This window comes from Mesoplodon mirus, assembly GCF_964341445.2.
Source record: "Mesoplodon mirus genome assembly, chromosome: 7".
NCBI classification, from domain to species: Eukaryota; Metazoa; Chordata; class Mammalia; order Artiodactyla; family Ziphiidae; genus Mesoplodon; species Mesoplodon mirus.
This window is the reverse complement of record NC_138983.1, coordinates 111,828,374-111,846,238: the sequence shown is the minus strand read 5'-3', so window position 1 is coordinate 111,846,238 and position 17,865 is coordinate 111,828,374. Positions and strand designations below refer to the sequence as shown.

The 17,865-nt window shown below is 36.3% G+C and overlaps 1 protein-coding gene across 1 annotated transcript in view; it reads right to left on the bottom strand.

The window, feature by feature from the left end:
* Positions 1-17,865, bottom strand: part of DYNC2H1 (dynein cytoplasmic 2 heavy chain 1) — a 400,170-nt gene that overhangs the window by 151,867 nt on the left and 230,438 nt on the right. Inside the window, exons 79-80 of the mRNA XM_082626481.1 lie at positions 16,419-16,574; positions 3,592-3,667 (exon numbers count right to left, since the gene is read on the bottom strand). Of these exons, the coding sequence (XP_082482607.1) occupies positions 3,592-3,667; positions 16,419-16,574 (232 nt within the window). The remainder of the gene's footprint in view (positions 1-3,591; positions 3,668-16,418; positions 16,575-17,865) is intronic.

Sequence of the window (17,865 nt, the reverse complement as noted above, 5' to 3'; positions counted from 1 at the left end):
ATGCAATCCCTATCAAATTACAAATGGCATTTTTCATAGAACTGGAACAAAAAATTTTACAATTTATATGGAAACACAAAAGACCTCGAATAGCCAAATCTATCTTGAGAAAGAAGAATTAAACTGGAGGAATCAGCTGACTTCAAACTATACTACAAAGCTACAGGAATCAAAACAGTATGGTACTAGCACAAAAACAGACATATAGATCAACAGAACAGGATAGAAAGCCCAGAAATAAACCCATGCACTTAGGGTCAACTTATCTACAACAAAGGATGCAAGAATATACAATGGAGAAAAGACAGTCTCTTCAATAAGTGGTGCTACATGTAAAAAGCTGGACAGCTACATGTAAAATAATGAAATTAGAACGTTCTCTAACACCATATACAAAAATAAACTCAAAATGGATTAAAGACCTACATGTAAGAATGGATACTATTTTTTTTTTTTGATGTGGGCCATTTTTAAAGTCTTTACTGAATTTGTTACAATATTGCTTCTGTTCTATGTCTTGGTTTCTTGGCTGCAAGGCACATAGGATCCCAGTTCCCCAACCAGGGATCAAACCCGCAATGGAAGGTGAAGTCCCAACCACTGGACCGCCAGGGAATTCCCTAACACTGGATACTATTGATGTAAAACTCCTATAGGAAAACACAGGTAGGACACTCTTTGACATAAATCATAGCAATATTTTTTGGATCTGTCTCCTAAGGCAAAAGAAATAAAAATAAAAGTAAACAAATGGGACCTAATTAAACTTAAAAGCTTTTGTACAACAAAGAAAACCATTAACAAAACAAAAAGACAACCTATGGAAAGGAAGACAATATTGGCAAACGATGAACTGACAAGGGATTAATTTCCAAAATATACAAACAGCTCATACAGCTCAATATAAAAAAAAACAAAAACAAAAAAAAAGCCAACCAAAAAAATGGACAGAAGACCTAAATAGACACTTTTCCACAGAAGTTATACAGATTGCCAACAGGCACATGAAAAGATTCTCAACATTTCTGATTATTAGGAAAATGCAAGTGAAAACTACAATGAGGTCAGAATAACCATCATCAGAAAGTCTGCAAACAATAAATGCTAAAGAGGCTGTGGAGAAAAGGGAGCCCTCCTACACTGTTGGTGAGAATGTAAATTAGGACTGTCACTATTGAGAACAGTATGAAGTTCCTTAAAAAACTAAAACTAGCATTACCATATGATCCTGTGATCCCACTCCTGGGCATATATCCAGAAAAGATAAAAACTCTCATTAAAAATGACACATGCACTTCAATGTTCATAGCAGCACTATTTACAATAGTCAAGATACAGAAGCAATCCAAATGTCCATCAACAAATGAATGGATAAAGCAGATGTGCTACAGATATATATACAGTGGAATATTACTCAGCAATAAAAAAAGAATAATGCCATTTATTTATTTTTTTTTTTTTTTTTTTTTTTTTTTTTTTTTTTTTTGCGGTATGCGGGCCTCTCACTGTTGTGGCCTCTCCCGTTGCGGAGCACAGGCTCCGGATGCGCAGGCCCAGCGGCCATGGCTCACGGGCCCAGCCGCTCCGCGGTATATGGGATCCTCCCGGACCGGGGCACGAACCCGTATCCCCTGCATCGGCAGGCGGACTCTCAACCACTGCGCCACCAGGGAGGCCCTAATGCCATTTATTGCAACATGGATGGACCTAGAAATAATCATACTAAGTCAGACAGAAAAAGAAAATTATCATATGATATCACTTATATGTGGAATATAAAAAAATGATACCTATGAACTTATTTACAAAACAAGAAATAGACTCACAGACATAGAAAACAAACTTATGGTTACCAAAGAGGAAGTGCGGGGGGGATAAATTTGGAATTTGGGATTGAAAGATACACACTACTATATATAAAATAGATAAACAATAGGGACTATGATATAGCACAGGGAACTATATTCAGTATCTTGTTATAACCTACATGGGAAAAGAATCTGAAAAAAATAGATATAATATATAGATAGATAGATAGATAGATGTACAATGGAATCACTTTGCTGTGTACATGAAACATTGTAAGTCAACTATACTTCAATAAAAAATTAAAATAAAACTATAAAAAAAAGGTATTTGTCCACATGCTAGACATTTATCCTTATCCTTTCATGGAAACCAAGTTACAGAATAAATGATGATGCCGTTAATTCAACCAACTATAACAGTGCCTACTACCATGGGCTAGGCCCTACTACAGATGTTAAAGACATACAGAGTAAACAAAATAGTCAAAGACCTTGCTTAATATAGATTACACTCTAGTTGGAAAAGATGAACAACATTTTTAAAAATGAATGAATAAACAAGAAAGCATAAGGTAGCACTAATGTATTAAAACAATTAAACAGAACATGGGGATAGAGAACAATTAGAAAATTACTTTAGATGGTGATAATAAAAAACTTTTCTGAAGAGGATACCTCTAAGCTGAGATGTGAATGATAAGAGAAGAAAATCATATAAAGGTTTGGGAGAGGAGCATTTCAGACAGAAGGAAGAGCACCTACCAAAACCTTCTGGTAGGAACAAGCCTGGTTTGTTCAAGGAACAGAAAGAAGATAAATGTGGCTGTAGGTTTTGAAAGTGAATTATATGCTTTACTTTACTTTTCTAAATAATATATTTATTTACTCTGTGGGGAATTTTTGAAAGAATCTATTTCTTGGACACCAAGGATTGATGAAGTTGAAGGATGAGAACAGAATCTTGATGTGATTTGGACATGGAGGGGACAGACACTGCCAAAGCATTGGATGTTTGAGGATAAGGAAAAGAAAAGAATCAAGGATGATTCATAGGCTTTGAACCTGAACAACTACATGAATGGTGGTGCCATTTACTGAAATGGGGCAGACTCAGGGAAGAGGCTGCAAGGCTAAAGGATGGTGGGGGAGACAAGAATCTAGAGTTGTTTGGAATAGTTTTAAGTTTGAGAGTCCTATCAACGTACTCTCTTCTCTAATCCATCATTGTTCTAAACTCTAGTGTTTGCTTGAGTTGGCCCTGAGCAATAACCCTCAGGGACTGGACCATTCCTGTTTTCAGGAGGCAGAAAGCTAGATGGTCTCAAGGGATCAGATTATATGGTTTTGTTTGTTGCCCTGTTTTAGTCTATTCTTTGTACCTTGATTCCTGATATCTACTTAATCATACAATTGTGATTCTACAGATTCTTGGTCTACCATATTCTTAAATTTTAACAATTCCCTTGAAAGACATATGAATAATTTAGTTGAAGCCTGAAACTTGTGAAGGCTGTGAAGTAAAGACAAGGTCATTCTAGCTTTCTGCTTCCTGAGAGCTACAGATCAACCAGAAATCTAATGGATTATATCAAAACCAATGACCACAATAGATAATATATGAACTTTCACAAGCATGGAATTCAGAACATTAAATACAAAATACAAAAAGCAAATTTTATAATAGGAAGTCAAGTCACTCTTGAAAAAAACCCTATTTTTAATAAGAGCTAAAAATTTTTTTTCATTGACACCAGAGGTCAAAGTTTCCATCATTAGAACTTACCATCAAAGAGTCTGTCAATAATGTTGTAACCAGCCCGAAGATCTGATAATGAAAACTCATAAAACTTGGTCCAACCCTATCAAAACAAATTTTAAAAAAATTAAAGAACTACAAACAATGTTAAAATATACATATGCATATATCATTGCCCTTACAATCTTAACAAGAATGTTCAATACAGACTAAAAGAACAAGGCAACTACTGAGAATTTTTAATAAATACAATAAAACAATATATCTAAAGTAAGAGTAATTAAAATAAATAAATTTATTGATCTCTACAGCATGCAAAGGATTTTATAATGTCATAAATGTTTTTATCACTTAAGTATGTGGCAGAATAGTCATAAATAGAAAGAACAAATTGGTGTAGTAAATCATTGAGTCTACATAGAGTGTATACATTGAGAGATTTCCTATAATTTGGTCCTTCAGAATTGTGGATTTTCTCTATAAACATGAAAACAGAAATATTATGAAAATTATTTAAAGGTCTAAAGGCATATAGTATTATTTTCTGTACATTTGACCCACAAAGCATTTATACTGTAACTAAATAAAATTATAAACCTATAGCTAATAGCTACCATGCTTGTATAAAAAGAACATTCAAAGTCATTTATATGTGATACACAATAATATGAAATAATTAAAAATAATTTTTTTAGGGCTTTCATCAAATACGACTAGTAATTAGTTTTATGCAATAAAATCAGTTCAAACTAAAATCTATTTAGACTTGAATAATATTCAGAAATATTGATACAAATTTAATTTATTCATTCCTTATTCAAAAAGATTTATTAAGTGCACATTATATGTCAGGTTCTGGGAATAAAAGAATGAGCAAAAACATATATAATCCCTGTTTCCATGTAGCTTTTGGTCAAATGTCAGGGGAGGGGTGAATACAATCAATTACTCAAATACACATACAATTACAAACTGTAATATGTTTAAGGAAAAGAAACATATTTGGTATATATAAGAAAGAGCGCTGACCTAATATAAAAGATAAGGGAAAGTCACCCTGGTGGGGAAGGGGTAAGAAATGACAGAAAAACAAAAGTAGATAGATAGTCAGGACAATGAAATGAAATAATTTTTGTATTGGATTGTAATGGAGGATGAAGATACCAAAAAGAAAGGTATTGAGAATGACTTCTAAGCTCATGGCTTATTCAAATTGATGTTGGCATCATTCACTCACAGGTGGAACACTGAAAGAATACAAGGTTTGGAAAGGGATAACATGAGATCAATGAACAAAGTGTTCAACAAAAACTTACTGAGTGTCTGCTACATACTTGGCACTGTTTTTGTCAATGAAAATATAGCAGTAAACAAAAGAGGTAAAAATCTGTGCTCTTGAGAAGTTAATGTTCTAGTACTTGGATCTAGAATATGTGCATCTTCAGTCACTTTTGAGACATCTAACTAGATAGGCCAAATAAATAGTTGGATATATAAACCTAGATCTTAGAGAGTTGGTCTGAGTTGGATATAAAAAATTGGAGCTCACTAGCATTTAGATAGTTACTTTTTAAAATACTATTATAGATATTGTGAAAACAAAAAAGATTTCAGTTAACTATACCTAAGTTAAACTATACCTAAGAATTAAAAATCTGTAAGGGAGACACAGACCTTCAAGATGGCGAGGAGTAAGACATGGAGATCACTTTCCTACCCAAAAATACATAAAAAATACATCTACATGTGAAACAACTCCTACAGAACACCTACTGAATGCTGGCAGAAGACCTCAGACTTCCCAAAAGGCAAGAAACTCCCCACGTACCTGGGTAGAGCAAAAGAAAAAAGAATAAACAGAGACAAAAGAATAGGGATGGGACCTGCACCAGTGGGAGGGAGCTGTGAAGGAGGAAAAGTTTCCACACACTAGGGAGCCCCTTCCCTGGCGGACATAGTGGGTGGGGGGGAGAAGCTTCAGAGCCACGGAGGAGAGCACAGCAACAGGGGTGCAGAGGGCAAAGCAGAGAGATTCCTTCATAGAGGATTGGTGCTGACCAGCACTCACCAGCCTGAGATGCTTGTCTGATAATCTGCCAGGGCAGGTGGGGGCTGGGAGCTGAGGCTTGTGCTTCAGAGGTCAGACCCCAGGGAGAGGACTGGAGTTGGCTGCATGAACACAGTCTGAAGTGGGCTAGTGAGCTACAGCTAGCTGGAAGGGTGTCTGGGAAAAAGTCTGGACCTGCCAGAGAGGCAAGAGACCGTTGTTTTGGGGTGCTCAAGGAGAGGGGCTTCCTGCTCCAAGGGCCCACAGATGGCAGAGCACTGCCTAAGTGAGCCCCAGAGACGGGCATGAGCCGCGGCTATCATCTCAAACTGCAGAGGTGAGCAAGGATCATTACTGCTGACACCACTGACACCAAATATCCTGTGTGCAAGTGCAGGTTGCTACCCACATACGCCCGGAAGCCTGTGCATCATGCCACTGCCAGGGTCCCATTATCCAGGGCCAACTTCCCTGCGAGAACACATGACGTGCCTCAGGCTGTTACAACATCACACAGGCCTCTACTGCTGCAGACACACCCGCATTGCAATTGAGACTACCATACCCCTCCCTCTCCCCAGTCTGAGTGAGCAAGAGAGCCCTAATCAGACGCTGTTTTAATCCCCTCTTGTCTGGGCAGGGAACAGATGCCTGAGGCTGGCCTACACTCAGAGGTGGAGCCAAAACCAAAGCTGAGCCACAGGAGTTGTGCGAACAAAGAAGAGAAAGGGAAATTTCTTCATACAGCCTGAGGAGCAGTACATTAAATCCACACAGTCAGCTTGGTAAACCCTGCTGGTGTGGAATACCTGAATAGACAATGAGTGTTCCCAAAATTGAGGGGGTGGACTTCGGGGGCAACTGTGAACTTGGGGTTTGCTTTCTGCATTAGATTTGTTTTTGGTTTCATGTTTATCTTACTTTAGTTTTTAGTGTTTGTTTTCATTTGTGGGTTTGTTTATTGATTTAGTTGCTCTCTTCCTTTTTTTGGTTTTGGTTTTTTTCTTTTCTCTTTTTGTGAGTGTGTGCGTGTATGTTTCTCTGTGTGATTTTGTCTGTTTAGTTTTGGTTTTACCATTTGCCTTCAGGTTCTGTCTGTTCATTTTCTTTTTTTTTTCTTTTTTCTTTTTTCTTTTTGTGAGTGTGTGTGTGTTTCTTTGTGTTATTTTATCTCTTTACTTTTGCTTTTACTGTTTGTTTTGGGGTACTGTCTGTTCGTTTCTTTTTTTCCTATCTTATCTTCCATGCCATGCAGTTGGCAGGGTCTGGGTGCTCCAGTAAGGTGTCGGGTCTGAACCTCTGAGGTGGGAGAACTGGGTCCAGGACGTTGGACCAACAGAGACCTCAAGGCCCAATGTAATATTCATCAACAAGAGCTCTCCCAGAGATCTCCATCTCAGCACTAAGACCCAGCTCCACCAATGGCCAGCAAGATCCAGTACTGAATGCCCCATGCCAAAGAACTAGCAAGACAGGAACACAACACCCATTAGCAGAGAGGTTGCCTAAAGTCATACTAACTTCACAGACAGCCCAAAACACACCACCAGACATGGCCATGCCCACCAGAGGGAAAAGATACAGCCCCACCCACCAAAACTTAGGCACCAGTGCCCACAACCAGGAAACCTACACAAGCCAGTGAACTGACCTTACACACTGGCAGCAGACACCAGATGTAAGAGGAACTATGAACCTGCACCTTGCGAAAAGGAGACCCCAAACAGAGTAAATTAAAAAGAAAATTGAGAAGGCAGAGAAATATGTAACAGATGAAGAAGCAAGGTAAAAACCCACCAGACTAAACAAATTAAGAGGAAATAGGCAGGCTACCTGAAAAAGAATTCAGAGTACCGATAGTAAAGATGATCAAAAATCTCACAAATAGAATAGAGAAAATACAACAACCGTTTAAGAAGGACTTAGAACTAAAGAGCAAACAAAAAACAATGACCAACACAATAAATGAAATTAAAAATACTAGAGAAGGAATCAATAGAAGAATAACTGAGGCAGAAGAATGGATAAGTGACCTGGAAGAGAGAATAGTGGAAATAATAATGTCAGAGCAGAATAAAGTAAAAAGAATGAAAATAATTGAGAACAGTCTCAATGACTTCTGGGACAACATTAAAACGCACCAACATTCCAATTATAGGGGTCCCAGAAGAAGAAGAGAAAAAGAAAGGGTCTGAGAAAATATTTGAAGAAATTATAGTAAACAATTTCCCTAACATGGGAAAGGAAACAGTCAATCAAGTCAAGGAAGCACAGAGAGTCCCATACAGCACAAATCCAAGGAGAAACATGCCAAGACACACATTAATCAAACTATCAAAAATTAAATACAAAGAAAAAATACTAAAAGCAGCAAGGGAAAAGAAACAAATAACATACAAGGGAATCCCCATAAGGTTAACAGCTGATCTTTCAGCAGAAACTCTGCAAGCCAGAACAGAGTGGCAAGACATATTTAAAGTGATGAAAGGGAAAAAACTACAACGACGATTAATCTCCCTAGCAAGGATCTCATTCAGATTCGATGGAAAATGAAAACATCTACAGACAAGCAAAAGCTAAGAGAATTCAGCACTACCAAAACCAGCTTTACAACAAATGCTGAAGAAACTTCTCTATGTGGGAAAAACAAGAGAAGAAAAAGACCCACAAATACAAACACAAATCAATTAAGAAAATGGTAATAGGTACATACATATGGAAAATCACATTGCACGTAAATGGATTAAATGCTCCAACCAAAAGACACATGCTTGCTGAATGGATACAAAGACAAGACCCATATATATGCTGTCTACAAGAGACCCACTTCAGACCTAGGGACATATACAGACTGAAAGTGAGGTACGGAAAAATATATTCCATGCAAATGCAAATCAAAAGAAACCTGGAGTAGTAATTCTCATATCAGACAAAATAGACTTTAAAATAAAGACTATTACAAGAGACAAAGAAGGACACTACATAATGATCAAGGAATCAATCCAAGAAGAAGATATAACAATTGTAACCCAACACAGGAGCACCTCAGTACATAAGGCAAATGGTAACAGCCATAAAAGGGGAAATCGATAGTAACACAATCATAGTAGGGGACTTTAACATCCCACTATCACCAATGGACAGATCATCCAAAATGAAAATAAATAAGGGAACACAAACTTTCAATGATACATTAAACAAGATGGACTTAATTGATATTTATAGGACATTACATCCAAAAACAACAGAATACACTTTCTTCTCAAGTGCTCATGGAACATTCTCCAGGATAGATCACATCTTGGGTCACAAATCAAGCCTTGGTAAACTTAAGAAAACTGAAATTGTATCAAGTATCTTTTCTGAACACAATGCTATGAGACCAAATATCAATTACAGGAAAAAAACCTGCAAAACATAGAAACACATGGAGGCTAAACAATATGCTACTAAACCACCAAGAGAACACTGAAGAAATCAAAGAGGAAATCAAAAAATACCTAGAAACAAATAACAATGAATACACAATGACCCAAAAACTTATGGGATGCAGTAAAAGCAGTTCTAAGAGGAAAGTTTATAGCAATACATTCTCTCCTCAATAAACAAACAAAAAAAAATCTCAAATAAACAACCTAACTTTACACCTAAAGCAGTTGGACAAAGAAGAGTAAAAAACCCCACAAAGTCAGCAGAAGGAAAGAAATAAAAAAGATCAGATCAGAAGTAAATGAAAAAGAAATGAAGGAAATGGTAGCAAAGATCAATGATTCTAAGAGCTGATTCTTTGAGAAGATAAACAAAATTGATAAACCATTATCCAGACTCATCAAGAAAAAAAGGGAGAAGACTCAAATAAACAGTTAAAAATGAAAAAGGAGAAGTAACAACTGACACTGCAGAAATACAAAGGTTCGAAAGGGACTACTATAAGCCACTATATGCCAAAATAATGGACAAGCTGGAAGAAATGGACAATTCTTAGAAAAGTAAAACCTTCCAAGCCTGAACCAGGAAGAAATAGAATATACGAACAGAACAATCAAAATAACTGAAATTGAAACTGTGATTAAAAATCGTCCACAAAAAAAAGCCCAAGACCAGGTGGCTTCACAGGTGAATTCCATCAAAAATTCAGAGAAGAGCTAACACCTGTCCTTCTCAAACTCTTCCAAAATATAGCAAAGAGAGGAACACTCCCAAATTCATTCTATGAGGCCACTATCACCCTGTTACCAAACCCAGACAAAGATGTCACAAAAAAAAGAAAACTACAGGCCAATATCACTGATGAACATAGTTGCAAAAATCCTCAACAAAATACTAGTGAACAGAACCCAGCAGTGCATTAAAAGGCTCATACACCATGATCAAGTGAGGTTTATTCCAGGTATGCAAGGATTCTTCAGTATACACAAATCAATCAATGTGATAAACCATATTAACAAACTGAAAGATAAAAACAATATGATAATCTCAATAGATGTAGAAAAAGCTTTCAACAAAATTCAACACTGATTTATGATAAAAAAAACTCTCTAGTAAGTGGGCACAGAGGGAACCCACCTCAACATAATAAAGGCCATATATGACAAACCCACAGCCAACATCATTTACAATAATGAAAAACTGAAAGCATTTCCTCTAAGATCAGGAAAAAGACAAGGGTGCCCACTCTCACCACTATTATACAACACAGTTTTGGAAGTTTTAGCAACAGCAATCAGAGAAGATAAATAAATACAAGAAATCCAAATCGGAAAACAGGAATGAAAACTGTCACTGTTTTCAGATGACATGAAAATCCTAAAGATACATAGAAGATCCTAAAGATGTTACGAGAAAACTAGTAGAGCTAATCAAAGAATCTGGTAAAGTAGCAGGATACAAAATTAATGCACAGTAATCTCTTGCATTCCAATAAACTAATGATGAAAAATCTGAAAGAGAATTTAAGTAAACACTCCTATTTACCATTGCAACAAAAAGAATAAAATACCTAGGAATAAACCTACCTAAGGAAACAAAAGACCTGTATGCAGAAAACTATAGGACACTGATGAAAGAAATCAAAGACAATACAAAGAGATGCAGAGATATACTATGTTCTTGGATTGGAAGAAACAATAGTGTGAAAATGACTATACTACCCAAAGCAATCTACAGATTCAATATAATCCCTACCAAACTACCAATGGCATTTTTCACAGAACTAGAATAAAGGATTTTACAATTTGTATGAAAATACAAAAGACCATGAATAGCCAAAGCAATCTTGAGAAAGAAAAATGGAGATGAAGGAATCAGGCTCCCTGACATCAGACTATACTACAAAGCTACAGAAATCAAGATGGTATGGTATTGGTACAAAAAGAGAAATATAGATGAATGGACCAAGAGAGAAAGGCCAGAGACAAACCCACACACATATGGTCACCTTATTTTTGACAAAGCAGGTAAGAATATACAATGGAGAAAAGACAGCCTCTTCAATAAGTGGTGCTGGACAGTTACATGTAAAAGAATGAAATTAGAACACACCCTAACACCATACACACAAAAAATTTCAAAACGGATTAAAGACCTAAATGTAAGGCCAGACACTATAAAACTCTAAGAGGAAAACATAGGCAGAACACTCTATGACATAAATCACAGCAAGATCCTTTTTGACCCACCTCCTAGAGAAATGGAAATAAAAAGAAAAATAAAGAAATGGGACCTAATGAAACTTCAAAGCTTTTGCATAGCAAGGGAAGCCATATACAAGATGAAAAGGCAACCCTCAGAATGGGAGAAAATATTTGCAAATGAAGCAACTGACAAAGGATTAATCCCCAAAATACATAAGCAGCTCATGCAGCTCAATATATATTAAAAAAAAAAACCCAATCCAGTCCAATAATGAGCGGAAGACTTAAAGAGACATTTCTCCAAAGAAGATATACAGATTGCCAACAGACACATGAAAGGATTCTCAACATCACTAATCATTGGAGTAATGGAAGTCAAAAGTACAATGAGGTATCACCTCACACTGGTGAGAATGGCCATCATTAAAAAACCTACACACCATAGATGCTGGAGCATGTGTGGAGGAAAGGGAACTCTCCTGCACTGTTGGAGAGAATGTAAATTGATACAGCTACTATGGAGAACAGTATGGAGGTTCCTTAAAATACTAAAAATAGAACTATCATATGAGCTAGCAATCCCACTACTGGGCATATACCCCGAGAAAACCATAATTCAAAAAGTGTCACATAGCAAAATGTTCATTGCAGCACTATTTACAATAGTCAGGACATGGAAGCAACCTAAGTGTCCATCAACAGGTGAATGGATAAAGAAGACGTGGCACATATACACAATGGAATATTACTCAGCCATAAAAAGGAACAAAACGGAGTTATTTGTAGTGAGGTGGATGGACCTAGAGACTGTCATACAGAGTGAAGTAAGCCAGAAGGAGAAAAACAAATACCGTATGCTAACACATATATATGGAATCTAAAAGAAAGAAAGAAAGAAAGAAAAAGAAAGAAAGAAAGAAAGAAAGAAAGAAAGAAAGAAAGAAAGAAAGAAAGAAAGAAAGAAAGAAAGAAAGAAAGAAAATGGTAAGAAGAACCTAGGGGCAAGATGGGAATAAAGATGCAGACCTACTAGAGAATGGACTTGAGGATATGGGGATGGGGAAGGGTAAGCTGGGACAAAGTGAGAGTGGCATGGACATATATACACTACCAAACATAAAATAGATAGGTAGTGGGAAGCAGCCGCATAGCACAGGGAGATCAGCTCGGTGCTTTGTGACCACCTAGAGGGGTGGGATAGGGAGGGTGGGAGGGAGGGAGATGCAAGAGGGAAGAGATATGGGGATATATGTGTATATATAACTGATTCACTTTGTTATAAAGCAGAAACTGACACACCATTGTAAAGCAATTATACTCTAATAAAGACGTTAAAAAAAAGAAGAAAAAAAAAGATGTGGCACATATATACAATGAAATATTACTCAGCCATAGAAAGAAATGAAATTGAGCTATTTGTAGTGAGGTGGATGGACCTAGAGTCTGTCATACAGAGTGAAGTAAGTCAGAAAGAGAAAAACAAATACCTATGTCAAACACTTATATATGGAATCAAAAAAAAAATGTTCTAAGAACCTAGGGGTAGGACAGTAAAAAAGACACAGACGTAGAGAATGGACTTGAGGATACGGGGGAGCACAGAGGGGAATCTGGGACGAGGTGAGAGAGTAGCATAGACATATATACACTACCAAATGTAAAATAGCTAGTGGGAAGAAACTGCAGAGCACGGGGAGATCAGCTCAGTGCACTGCGACCACCTAGAGGGGTGGCATAGGGAGGTCGGGAGGGAGCCTCAAGAGGTAGGGGATATGGGGATATATGTATACATACAGCTGATTCACTTTGTTATACAGCAGAAACTAACACAACATTGTAAAGCAATTATACTCCAATAAAGATGTTAAGAAAAAAAAAATGTGTAAGGGCTACGTACCCATCGGCAGTTAACAAAGTTCTCATAACATTTTAAATAAACTTTCTACCAACTCAAAACAAAGTCTTATTAATAAAATTTCTTATATAACTCTATTAGATCTTATTTGTGAAGAAAAATGCTCATTTCAACATTTTAAAAATACCTTAAAAATAAATCAATATTCATAAAACTCTCAAGACTATTGCTATCATTATTACTTAATATAGCAACTTCCAACTAAAATACTAATTCTGAAATAAGAACTATACTCTGTAAAGCACAGTTACTGATATACTGCTGGAGGATTAATGATTTTTTTAAAATATGGTACAAAAATTTGAATGGTAATTTTTGTTACTCATATCACAGTTCCCGACAGAAATTATGTTGTAAATTGTGGAGAGATTCTCAGTAGCCAATCAAATCCTATTTAGCTGACATGGAAATCCAGGCACTGTGTAAAGTGCTGTTATGAATGAGATTAAGCCTGTTTTAAAGGTACTCACAAACTAGTAAGAATAACACAATATCAAAGAATAACAAATATAAAACAAAACTGACATTACATCAAGTGCAGTATTAGAGGTACAATATACATGTGTAAAACAGGGAAGTTAACATAGCACCACAATGAAAAATAGCAAAGGAATAATCTTTTACTAACACAGGGAATGAAAACTAAGTTGAATTAATAGTGGATCTTTACTTCTAAAAGTTGGCTGTTAAAAAAAAAAAAAGCAAAACCAAATAAGGAAAAGAGGTAAAATAGAGTTTGTGGAGTTCATATCCCTATGACATGACATCCAGCAAGTAATGGCATTCAATATTTTGTCTGCTTTTACCTCTAAATTTATGATTTTTATGAGAGAAGAATGTTTTTTTAAATGACATTTTCAAATATTTTTGTTTGTGTGAAAATGAACTGCTATATCATCTATGTAGAGAATTTTGGTAATATTCATGAACTTTTAAAAATACACGTATCTTTTGAAGCAAATATTCTACATTTAGGAATTGGCCACCATGAGTAAGTGTTAAATGAGGCAATCATAGGGATATCCATTGCAATATTTTTTGTAATAGCAAAGATTGAAGAAAATATTTATGCCCATCTAACAATACAAACTGCCTAAATATATTTATACGGATATCATGAATACAAATCATATTTTAAAATTAGGTATTAAATGGGTACTAATATTTAATAATCTCTAAAATGTATTGGTTAATAAAGCAAAGTACAGAACTGTATGTATAATGTGCTGCCATTTGAGTTAAAAAGAACATATGTGTGCATATAAATGCATAAAATATATTTGTGTATTTATATAATGTCTCTGAAGGACATCCAAGAAATGGTGAACAGTGGGTGCCCTGGGAATACAAACTGAGTGGCAGGGGATAAGTAGGGAGGAGACTAAATCTTAATTTGCAAGCCTTTTCATAGCTTTTTAATTTATGCTATGTGCATGTGTCACAATAAAAAATGAAAACTGGGCTTCCCTGGTGGCGCAGTGGTTGAGAGTCCGCCTGCCGATGCAGGGGACACGGGTTCGTGCCCTGGTCCGGGAAGATCCCACATGCCGCAGAGTGGCTGGGCCCATGAGCCATGGCCGTTGAGCCTGCACATCTGGAGCCTGTGCTCCGCAATGGGAGAGGCCACAACAGTGAGAGGCCCGCGTACCACAAAACAAACAAACAAACAAAAAAAAACAAAAAACTAATTTTGTTTTTAAAATGTAAGTTTTGTTTTCTCATAAAAATGCATCACTATGATTATTCTTCATGTATGCATCAGGATTAACTGATACATTACCTAAGGATGAATGTCAGAGAAATTAGGGGCAAAGGCTTTAGAAGATGGTGAGCCTGCCCATTTCCAAGCTCTACAGCTTTTTAGGTGTGATTCCTACAGCAAGTTAATTACCATCGAGGTTCACTGTCCTACCTTTGTAAAATGAAAATAATAAGCGTACCCTTTAATAAGTATAGTGTGTAAAATATATGAAACAAACATTGCTATTATTATTTACTATTTCATTGGTTTGACAAATATTTATTGATAGGCTATACCAGGCACTGTGTTAAGCACTTCTAAACATACAATATTTCATTTAATCCTCACAACAAAGGTAAATATGATCATTCTTCGCATTTTACATTCAAGGGGATAAAGTAATTTACCTAAGGCCATACAGCAAGGAAATTCTAGAGTCAGAACTGAAACTCCAGAACCTATGTTCTTATTTTGACATGCAACTGAAATATAGAGAAAAGCTAAAAGGTGGGCAGATGGCGAGGGCAGTTTGAGGAACGATTATCCCAACAGAAGTAGACAAAGTTTAAAAAAAGAGGATGGTTTCCCATCCATTTAAAGATGGAAGAATGCTGAAATTTTTGCTAAGATAGGCATTTGGCAAGAAGATCAGAGCATGGTACCAGCTAGGACTGCCATGGCCATGAAAAACTGTGCTCTATTGGTGGTTTAAAAATAAAAACTAGAGCCTATGGTGAGAAAGCTTGATGGATTAAAAGACCATAAAGAAGTCCCATGTGACTGAGGTATAGAGAACAGATAGAAAAAAGGGGCCTGGGAAGAGGTTGAAAAGATAGGCAAATATTTCCTTCTGGATCATGGTAAGAAATGTGCATATTTTTTCCCAAGTACAGTGGAATTCCATTTGATGGGTGTTAAGCAGAGGAGTGAAAAAAATTAAAATTACATATAAGAAAAATAATTCTGGCTGTTAAATGGAAAAAGCAGGAAGAAGAGTTGGAAAAGTAATTCAGGTGAGAGGTGATGAGGCTTGAAAAGAATAGTGAGGAGAAATATATAGATTTGAATTACATTTTAGAAGTAGAATCAACAGGATTAAACACGAGTTGAGTAGGGAAGAAAACCATATCAAGAACTACTCCTATGCTTCTAACTTAAGGAAGTAAACAGATATCAATGTCTATTATTGAGCAGAATATACTAAAGGAAAAACAGGTATGGGAACTCAGTTTTTGAACATTTTTGAACTGGTGAGATATTAACCATAAAAATGATACCTAACAATGATGAATTATGATGGCTCACACATTGTTCTAAACACTTTAATTCAAAAACACGTGAACTAGATAACTATATACAGTCCAGAAGAGTAACAGAGAAGATGGAATCAGAGATATAAATTTATAAATCATGAATCAAATTAAGAAGTAACCCTAGCTATTTATACTAAACTGTAAAAATATTCTAATATGAAAAAATGTACACCTTAGACTATATCCAAGACATGTTCTTACTTACCTGTGGAATGTAATTTCTTCTTTCTTGGCATGCAGCATGAAACCAAGCAAAACTGAAGAGAGCATGAGCTCGATGTATATTATCTGTTTTGCTAATTTGCTCAGAAGTCCAAGATTCATAAGTACGCATTAAATTTTTCTTCAAACCTGGAGGTGACTAGAGAAAAAACAAACATATTGTTTAAAACCTTATAAATAAAATAAATCAGTATTTAACATATTGAGGACATATTTTAAGGCAAAAACTTTTCACCATTACCAAGTTTGACTTAAACTATTTTATTATTATATTACTTCAAAATGTACTAAAGAAGATGTGGCACATATATACAATGGAATATTACTCAGCCATAAAAAGAAACAAAATTGAGTTATTTGTAGTGAGGTGGATGGACCTAGAGTCTTTCATATAGAGTGAAGTAAGTCAGAAAAAGAAAAACAAATACCATATGCTAACACATATATATGGAATCAAAAAACAAACAAAAATGGTTCTGAAGAACCTAGGGGCAGGGCAAGAATTAAGACACAGACATAGAAAATGGACTTGAGGACACGGGGAGGGGGAAGGGTAAGCTGGGACAAAGTGAGAAAGTGGCATGGACTTATATATACTAACAAATGTAAAACAGATAGCTAGTGGGAAGCAGCCTCATAGCACAGGGAGATCAGTTCAGTGCTTTGTGACCACCTAGAGGGGTAGGATAGGGACGGTGGGAGGGAGACTCAAGAGGGAGGAGATATGGGGATATATGTGTATGTATAGCTGATTCACTTTGCTATAAAGCAGAAACTAACACACCATTGTAAAGCAATTATACTTCAATAAAGATGTTTTTAAAAAGTACAAATATAAAACTAGTTTTAAACTCCTTATACCTAATAGCTCATCTCAATTAAAAATCCAAAATATTTTTTTAATTAAAAAAAAACCTACACAGGGGGCTTCCCTGGTGGCGCAGTGGTTAAGGGTCCACCTGCCAATGCAGGGGACACGGGTTCGTGCCCCGGCCCAGGAGGATCCCACATGCCACAGAGCGGCTCGGCCCATGAGCCATGGCTGTTGAGCCTCTGTGTCCGGAGCCTGTGCTCCACAATGGGAGAGGCCGCAACAGTGAGAGGCCCGTGTACCACACACACACACACACAAAAACTACACAATCAACAATATTCAAAATAACCAAATAAGTTTTACATGATCATTGAGGTGTTTTACTGCAACAAAACCATCATTTACAGTATGAATTATGATACTGATTATTATCAGGCAGGTGTTTTTGACTTCAATACGCCAGTTCTTTCTCTCCAGTACTACCTGAATTTCCATAAGGACTTCAAATTACTATTTACATGTAATGTCAACTAATCTTCCTTGAACATCAGTCCACATTACTTAAGGTGGGTATTACCTGACATTGCTAGGCCTATAACACAAATTCAAACGCAGG